General features: G+C 49.8%; 1 protein-coding gene across 1 annotated transcript; it reads left to right on the top strand.

Moving 5' to 3' along the window:
- Positions 1-570: 570 nt before the first annotated feature.
- Positions 571-9,243, top strand: stil (STIL centriolar assembly protein). Its single transcript, XM_018662312.2, is given in 17 exon segments — positions 571-981; positions 1,549-1,656; positions 1,826-1,941; positions 2,041-2,225; positions 3,551-3,798; positions 3,875-3,958; positions 4,773-4,859; positions 4,930-5,089; positions 5,185-5,288; positions 5,406-5,514; positions 5,649-6,440; positions 6,533-6,632; positions 6,727-6,946; positions 7,021-7,108; positions 7,214-7,485; positions 8,172-8,466; positions 8,468-9,243. Coding segments are annotated over 17 exon segments (3,327 nt in total). The 5' UTR covers positions 571-901; the 3' UTR covers positions 8,747-9,243.

Below are 9,243 nucleotides of genomic sequence, written 5' to 3'. Positions count from 1 at the left end.
AGATGATCCAGCTGCTCACACATGAATAATTCAACGCACGCACACACACAAATAAAATGTCTACTTTTACATTTTCTTAAGCTTCTATTGTTTGATTTTCACATTAAAATTCTCCCAGTTTAAAAATGCATTTTTTAGCAGATCTTCTTCTTCAATGATCCCATGAATTACCCTCTGATGAGATCAAATATTTCAGATTTAATGACAACACACAGACTTCTTTGAGTTTTAATCTCACACGTGAGACTATAACAGTCTTTAAGGGCAGACACTGAGCTGCTTTAAATATTCTGCACAAACAGGAAGAGCCATCAGTCACTCAGTCAATATAATCACAGTATACGGTGTAATTCTGTCTGCTTTTATTTATATCGCGTGTTTATTTAGATTTTTGTAAATGTGCTGGTTCAATAAAGAAAAATATTATAACATGACTCTTCATTAGATCTGTTCCCTCTCTGTCCTGTGGGGGTGCTGTCGAATTTTGGTCCATTTCATTTGCCGCCATTAACGAGAAGAAGAGAGAGCGGTAACGGAAGAGGCACACTATTGGTCAGAGGGTCTGAGACCGAGCTTCCTATTGGCTGGTTGAGTTGCCCCGCCAGTGGAGTGTGGAAACAGCGCCATAATTAAACTGCGGGTCGATTCAGGAGAAATTTGCCAAATTAAAAAATTAAATCCGATAAGTGAAAGTACAGTGAAGCGTCGGAGAGATTGTGACTTTACGAAACGTTCAGTTCGTGGCCGCGGGACTCGAGTTTCGTCCCGTTTGTGAAGCTAACGAAGCTAACAGACACAGCTGATGCGGCGCGAGCCGGTAGCTAACGTGGCTAACTAACGTCAGCGGGTGTTTTCAGGTAGAGTCAACGACCACGGCTGCTCTCTGTCGAGCACAGCGGGGATGAGCTGCCCGGTGAATCTCCAGGCTCTGCCATCCGGGGTGTTTGAAGAGGTGTTAACCCCGGAGAATGTGAGAGGGAGGTGAGTTCTGGTCCCGGTCAGAGACGGAATATGTCCACGTTAAACCGCTGAAACTTAAAAAACTTCATCTGTCAGTTTCTTTGTTCTCTTGTTAATCATTCACTAGATTTAAATGACAGTTACACAACAGGAATCTGAACACACACATATACAGCCACTGTCAGCTTATTAGAAACAAACTGTCTCTGTGTTAGATCTCTCCTCAGGAAGGGTTTTATGTTCAGTCTGTGTTGAACTGTTAAAGACTCACCTGTGTGATGTTGGAGGCTGTAGTTTAAATGTCAGTATAAATCGACATTAATGTAGATAATAATGATTTAATTAGCTAACATTTAGTTTTACAGGTTCAGAAAGTTCAGAAAACATCTCTCTCAGGTTTCACTCAGCAGCTGCAGTTTTTATTTATCTGAAACAGAAGAAGTCATGGAGTTCTGGATGTTTAGCTTCTTCAAAACTGAGATACAGATATATTCAGGATTCAGGTGTTTGTTTTCTAATCTGTCAGATATGAATAAATAAAGTTTACAGAGACGTTAAATGATTAACTCCGTCATCTTTTCTGTTCAGAACATCGTCAAACTCTCTGACTCCGCTGAGTTTCCCTAAATCCAGGTCAGCTCTGTGGGACAGCAGCCCTGCAGGAGAGAAGCTCCGCCTCCAGCTCTGCTCGCACAGGTAAACACACACACACACCTGCCGACCGCTGGGGAAGGGTTACACTGGTTCATACAGCTGAGGCCATCTGAGAGGGTTTGTACCTGATCCTCCCTCCCTTCATACTCACCTGCTGATGTGTGTTTGTCCTGACCTCTGTGTGTGTGTGTGTGTGTGTCTCTCTCTGCAGGAAGCCTCGGCTGGTGTTGTTGGAGAAAGCTCTGCGTCTGGCTCAGCGTCATGTCCGTCAGAGTAATAAGCCCCGCCTCCTCTGTTTCTTCTTGGGATCAGTGTCTGTGGACTCAGGTCAGAGTTCACCTGCATCTTCCTCACCTCTGATTGGCCCAGGTGCTGCCTTCACTGGTACTAACTCCTGTTCCCTGTCTATGTGCTGTTCTGGTCCAGATGAGGACGGAGTCACGGTGACTCTGGACCGGTTCGATCCGGGTCGGGACCAGGCCGGGTCCTCGGGCAGGGTTCCCTCTGCTCTGCTGCCCGGAGACGTCCTGGTTCCCTGTTTGTTCTCCACTCAGCCCGACACACCTGACGCTGTCGTCCAATCAGAGGCAGAGCTCCATCACTGCTTCAAGGTGAGTCCGACACCTGCAGCTCAGAGTGTTGGTTCTGTCTTCACCCAGAGTCTCGTTTTAAAGGCAGCAGTAAATAATCCAGCTGAGATCTTTCACAGAGACACTGAGACGAGAACAGATCTTCATCCTTTAATCAGATCAGTGAACACACAGGACAAACTTTACTCTGTAATCGCTCCATAACCATCAGCTTCAGTCAGTAACTGAGTTAATTTTTTTAATGTGAACTTCACAAACTGCTGCACAACTTTAAATCAGGGTCTGAAGAAAATATTGAACGATTCAGAGTCAGACGTTTACAGTTGTGTAAAACATAGTTTCAGTTTGTTCCTAAGCTGTTTGCTCCTTATTGCAGAGTCCGCTCAGATTCTTCACTCACAGTTCTGTGCACACTATAGACTGTCCACCCGCCAAACTTCAGAGTTCTGCCTTCAACATTACGTTATCAGTAGCATTTAGAAATGTCCTCAACCCCCTCACTCCCTGGAGTCACTGCAGCAGATCAGGTCTCAGTGATTCTGGACCCTCTGAACCTGAAAGGAGTTGGTTTTACAGTTCTGAGTTTCTGTGTTTCTGAGGATGATTCTGTCTCATCTCTTCAGACTGAGTGAACCTGCTGGACTTGACGTCTGTCGTCGTCTTGTTCCTGGTTCTCAGTCTCCATCAGCTCAGCTCAGTCCAACCAGCTGAACCTTAAAGAACCATATTAACATTTTTGGAAGGTTTAGCTCCTTAAGCTGGATTTATAGTTTTATTTCTTACAGGGTTACAGCGTACACTGCGTTCATGTGACGTTGGCAGGATGGGAACAACAGCTTTCACACATTATTCCAACCTGTTAAATTAAGTTAAATAGAGAATTTAAATGTTAAATTGAATCATCTGCTTTTAGATAATGACGTGAGAGGTGGTTTTTGATCGTTCCACATGAACGTCTCTAAGCTGCTCAGAAAACATGACGACTCGTTGTCATGGAGACGACAGGAGCTCTGTGATTGGTTGGTGTGTTTCCTCTGTGGGTGCTGGAGATTAAACCTGTGGATTTTTGAGGGAAACAACCCTTTAAAACCAAATGAACAGAAGCTGTGGAGGAATAATGACATTAACTCCTCGTTAACGCCTCCTGACGTCCAGCCCTCTCTGTTGTCATGGCAACGTCTCGTTTATGTCACACACAGCTGATTTTTCTCAGCTGTTATCATCCTGATAAACATTCTCTCCTCCATGTGTGCGTGAGTTTTATTTCTCTCTGGTTTTCAGCTCTTTGTTCTCATGAATAAACTGACCTGAGACCAGCGGCTGACCCATGAAACTCTGTGTTTCAGGTGCTGCAGCAGTTTGTGAGCGGCAGACAGACTCTGGATCTGTCCCAGCTGTTAAAGGTCAGAGGTCGTGTGGTCTGCTCTCAGCAGTCCGACGCCGCCGCCTTCGCTCTCAGCTGGTCGGCTGTCTGTCCGTCCGTCACCGTGGACGTCCAGCCGGTCCGAGCCGTTCCCATTATCCCCACCGCTCTGCTGAGGAGTCTGACCGGCGTCAACCGACCGCCACTGCATGCAGCCAACCGGCAGAGAGGGTGAGATCATGTGACTCTCAGCACGGCCGGTCACCCCTCTGTTCCTAAACCTCACAGCTGCTGTTTGTGTCTCCAGGTTTCTGACCATGGACCAGACCAGGAAACTGCTGCTGCTGCTGGAGTCTGATCCTAAAGCCTCCAACCTGCCGCTGGTCGGACTGTGAGTCACACTCTGACGCTTGATCAGATAAAGATCCAAGATGTGATGAGTCTGTTTGTGTTGTTGCTTTATAACACTGCTGCACAAACTAATACCAACATATGAATCATCTACAAGAGAGAAGTCTCATTTGACAGCTGAAGAATCTCCTCAGACACGTGCAGGTTAGGGATAGACATTCATCGATTCATCATTATTGTTTATTCTGAAAATGTCTCTGAGAGGAAACAGGCTGCTACAGGAAGTCAGTTTCTCCTCAGTGAAGAAATGATCCAACAACAAACAGGAAGTAAAACAACAAAGATCTGTGGCTTCATAAAGGGTCATGAACAAACCAAACACACAAACACAACACAGTGATCAGTCAGATCAGGTATTAAAATACGGTAATAAACAGTACAGATATCAGGCTGTTTAGTTCAGTTTCTCCAACTTCTCCTGCTCTCTTCATGTTTACCTTCAACAGCTCAGTTTAACGTGCTAGACTTTAACAGCGCCTCCTGCTGGTCACCGCCATGAAATGAAAATCATTATATTGCTTCAAGACACACGACAACAAATTGAACAAGAGGGTCCTGCAACTCGTTGCTGGGGCCCTAATAAATTCTACATGATCAACAAAATTTTTAGGGATCAATAATCGATCATCGATTACTTATGCCCATCCTAGAGTGGAGTACAGTTTCTGGAATAAAGAGTATCAGAGAAGGAATATCTGCTCCTCTACAGGGAGTCTGAACCTTCTCCAGAAACCTGGGTCTGGTTCTTCAGGTGAAAACCTCACCTGTGTTGTTGTGTTGTTTCTCTCCTTCAGCTGGCTGAGTGGACTCACACACATCTACAACCCCCAGGTGCTGGCATGGTGTCTGAGGTTCCTGTTCAGCTCTGCCCTCCAGGACAGGTGAGTGACACCTGCCCAGGTGAGTTTATCCTCTCCGCAGCAGAGCGCTGACTCTGAGTCTCTGTTTCAGAGTTCTGTCAGAGAGCGGCTGCTTCCTCCTCGTCCTGTTCGCCTCCACTCACAGAGCTCCTCAGTTCTACCAGTGTCGAGGACCCAGACCGGGACCAGGACCGGGACTACAGTTGAACTGTGAGCTGCTGACTGCCTTCCAGTCTGTGACACTCTACCAGGTAATAACACACCTGACCTCACAGGAACACCGGCAGCTTCACATCTGATCCAGATTGCACTGATTACTGATCAGTGTTTTCCTGATGATGACCAGCAGGTGGCGTCAGTGGACGGTCAGACTCTGCAGTGTGAGCTGGGTTCAGAGGGTCACAGCAGACAGGTGGAGGTCTTCAGAGACGCTCAGAGATCCTTCAACAGGTACCAGGTTTACAGTCCCTCATTCACTGAGTGAATCTTTACTTTCAGCTGCTGCAGATCAGACCTGGTCCTGGTCTTGGGCCTGGTCCTGTCTGAACTTGTCCTCTCTGTCCTCAGAGCCCCCCCTCCAGCTGCCGGTCTGTCCGTCAGTGATCAGGACTCTGGAGTCGAGGATGAAGACCTGTCTCCACGACCGTCACCAAGTCCTCACCTCCCAGCTCAGCAGGTCAGTACCAGGTCTGAGGTCGGACCTGCTGGATTCAGTTTACCTAGGGGATCGGTCAGGTGGGGGCCGGGGGGTCGGGGAGTCCCGTCCGAGGACCTTGTGTCTGAACCGAATGCTGCTGTTTGTTGTTTCAGACTCGCAGAGTTCAGCCGTCCGTCCCTGAACTCTCTCTGCTCATCGACAGCAGCTTCTCCTCCAATCACAGCTCTCGGCAGGACCCTGGCCCCGCCCACAGACCTCCTCCACCTCCTGCTGCTGACAGGAAGTCTGCTCCTCTAACAGGAAACACTTCTTCCACCTCCTCAGCTCCCAGACCTGCTCCTCCTCCTCACCAACACAGCACCCCCAACTCCAACCTGCAGCAGCCCTGCTCCTGCTGCTCCACCCACACCTACAGCTGCACCTCCATATTCTCCTCCCCTGGACTCCTCCCTGCTCCTCTTCCACCTTCCTCACATCACCACACTCCTCACCCTTCCAGAAACCATACACCCACTCCTATTGTTCCTCCTTCCTCCAGTCGAGGTACTCCTCCATCCTCCCATCACTCTCCTCCTCCTCCCTCCCCCCAACAGCCATCTTTCAGCCCCCCTGCTCCTCCACCTTCCCTTCACCCCTCCTCTCCTCCTTCCTCCCACCACCACACTCCACCTCCCTCTACTCATGTCTCTGCTCCTCCTCCTCCCTCCACCCATCTCCCCCCTGCTCCTCATTGTCCCTGCAGCCATCCTCCTCCCCTCCTCAGGTGTGGTGACTCCCCCTCTCCTCACCCCTCCTTCCCTGTGTCTCCCCCCTGGCTCCCCCGTCCTTCCTGTGGGAGTCAGTGCTGTGATCAGGAGGTGGGGGGAGGAGGAGGAGTTGCACCGTCTGACACCTACCAGCTCCTCCTCCATCAAGACCGACAGCTGCGCCTCCTGCAGGCTCAGGTAAGAACCACCTGCTCGGCTGAGGAGGAGGCTGCTGATTGGTCTGAGGTGTGTGGGGTTTCCATGGTTACAGGAATCCTCTCTACCTGCAGGTGCAGATGCTGCTGGAGGCTCAGGTGAAGCTTCAGTCCTCCGCTCAGCCGGTCGACACTCAGACGCCCAGGAGCACGACCAGTGTCGCCGTGGGGACAGGTGAGACTGTCAGGACAGGTGTGAGACAGGGGTGTTCAGGTGTGTGGTCTCTCAGGTATGCTGCTGTAACACCACGTGTCTCTGGTGTGTTCAGGTGCCAGTCTGTTCTGGGGGAATCCTGTCGAGCTCCTCCCTCATCAGGAGGCACAGGTCCCTCCCCCTTCTTCCCCTAAACCTCCCGCCTCGTCCTGCTCCAGCCCCTCCTCCTCCTCCTCCTCCTCCTGCAGACGCTCCTCCTCTCATGACCTGTCCGTCAGCAGGCCAGTGGGCGGGGCCGAAGACGGTGACATCACGCATCAGGTGGCTCAGCACAGGTAAGTGTTACCTCAGAGATCAGTGAGGAAACTGTTGAGACCTGAACCTGAGTCTGATCCTGTTTGTGGTTCAGTGGTCTGCAGAGTCCAGTCCTGGGGGAGAGTGTGAGCATGTACAGAGCTGCAGACGACGACCAGCAGAGCTTCTACCACAACCTCATGGTAACACGTCACCTCCTGCACCTCCTGCACACAGAGGGGGGAGGGGGGGGGGTTCATATTTATATTATCTGACCTGATGACTCCTCTCTCTCTCCCTCTCCTCAGACTCAGCTGACCAGTCGTCTCCAGGAGTCAGACAGTGGGCAGGAAGTGGAGGAGGAGGAGTTCAGGAGGAGGAGTTTGTCTGTGGTTTCTGACCGCTCCCACTCCTCCTCCTCCTCCTCTTCTTCCAGGAGGAAGCAGCAGCAGCAGAGTCCAGGAGGAGACCCGGTGATCAGCGCCACCCTGAGGCACCTGCAGCAGCTCGGAGTCAACGTGGACAAAAAGGATCTGACGGAGTCTGACAGAGACCGGGTCAGAACTGTGGAGAGCGTCAGGTAAACACCTCACCTGAGCTCACTGAACAAATGTTAATATTTTAGTAAAGCTCAGTTGTTACCAACAAAGACACTGAATGATCTGTAGCTGTAAATGAACTTTGTATGAATTAATTCAAACTGCAGTCATCAGGAATCCTGGACCTGGTCCAGGTGGTCCAGGTGGTTCAGGTGTCCAAACTCCTCTGACTCAGGGTGTAACGATTCAGTCAACTCACAGGTCAATACACTCATGATGACACATTGAAGGATTTATTAATGAAGAAAGAATGAAAATGTTCTTCTTTACTCCTTCTTAGTGTAAACTACAAACATTAAATCTCTTATCTTGAGTCTCTTGTTGCCATTAAACACAGTTTAATTTCCATGAATGGAGCAGGTAGCAGAGTAACTAGTCTGAAGCTGCTGAAATAAACTCATGGTGTCTTTACAGCAGAACAGAGTCTGACACTTCATCAGTCACATCACGAAGCATCATGAAGCGTTTGTTCTCTGATCGTTACACCTCCACCTGTGACACCAGGAAACCAGCAGCTGTTTAGAGCTGCTGGATCCTGAAATCTGTTGTTTTCTAAATGGAGTCTGGTGTGTGTGGGTTGAACTGTAAACACCTCCCTCAGTGAAAACCTTCAGATTCTCTGTCACAAATCTAAACTCAAAGTGTGTGTGTGTGTGTGTGTGTTCAGCACTCTGGCGAGCATCAACCCGGCAGCCGTCGTGTCCAGACTGAGCGTGTCCGACTCTGACCAGACCGTCAGCTCTCTGTTCCCGGGGGCCAGCGTGGACCTGAGCCTGGAGGCCAACGCCATCGCCCTGCGTTACCTGAGCGACTCTCAGCTCAGCAGGTTGTCTCTGGGAGGCCACGCCCCCCACCCGGGCCCCACACCCTCCTCCGCCACCTCCCTGCTGTCGCCTAGCAACATGTCCCTGGCCACCAAGAAGTACATGAGGAGGTACGGCCTGATCGAGGAGGAGGACAGGCGAGGACGGAGACGAGGAGGTCGGAGATCAGGAGCCGTCGATTCGTCAGCCGCTGACCGAAGCTCTGAACGTGAAGCTCCTCCCACAGAGTCAGCTGATCAGAGACCTGCGGCCGAAGATGCAGGTGTTGGCCGAAAACACCAAACTGAGCGCCGCCGACAAGGAGAACTGCTCCAGTGGGCGGCCATCTTTACTGAGGGCGAGCAGCCGGCAGACAGAGGGGTCGGTGGGAAACATCCTGGACCTGAGCCGCCTGAGGCAGCTGCCCAAACTCTTCTGACAACAAAACTCCTGCTACAGACTGTAAAAACTGTCAGATCTTAAATGGAGCCTGGTCTGACTCCAGTCCTGGTTTTCATGGTCCAGTCTGGAAAACTGAAAACCAGCTGTGACGATGAAAGAGCTTCTGGAACTTTTAAAAACTCATATTTTAAATGGAGTCTGGTGTGTCTGTGGTGCTCGGTGTCGAATCACTCTGCTGGTCTGATCTGGTCCTGGTTTTTCTGGTCCAGGTCCGGTTTTACTGGGAGTCTTCCATCTTGAGGCAGCTGGAGCGTTCGAGGTGAAACATCTGTCTGATCCAGATGCTGCTCCGACGACTGCCAACGCTGGAACACTGTAAAAACTGTACATTTTTAAATGGAGTCTGGTGTGTGTGAAGTGTTCAGTGTAGAGGGACTGGTTTTATCTGCTTCAGTGTTTCTGTCTCTTTTTATTTTTATGTCCAAACAGATTTTTATTTTTAATTATTCTATTAATAAACTCTTGAATCTTTTA

This window comes from Lates calcarifer, unplaced genomic scaffold (assembly GCF_001640805.2).
Source record: "Lates calcarifer isolate ASB-BC8 unplaced genomic scaffold, TLL_Latcal_v3 scaffold_36_77, whole genome shotgun sequence".
Classification (NCBI taxonomy): domain Eukaryota; kingdom Metazoa; phylum Chordata; class Actinopteri; family Centropomidae; genus Lates; species Lates calcarifer.
This window is presented reverse-complemented; position numbering and strand designations above follow the sequence as displayed.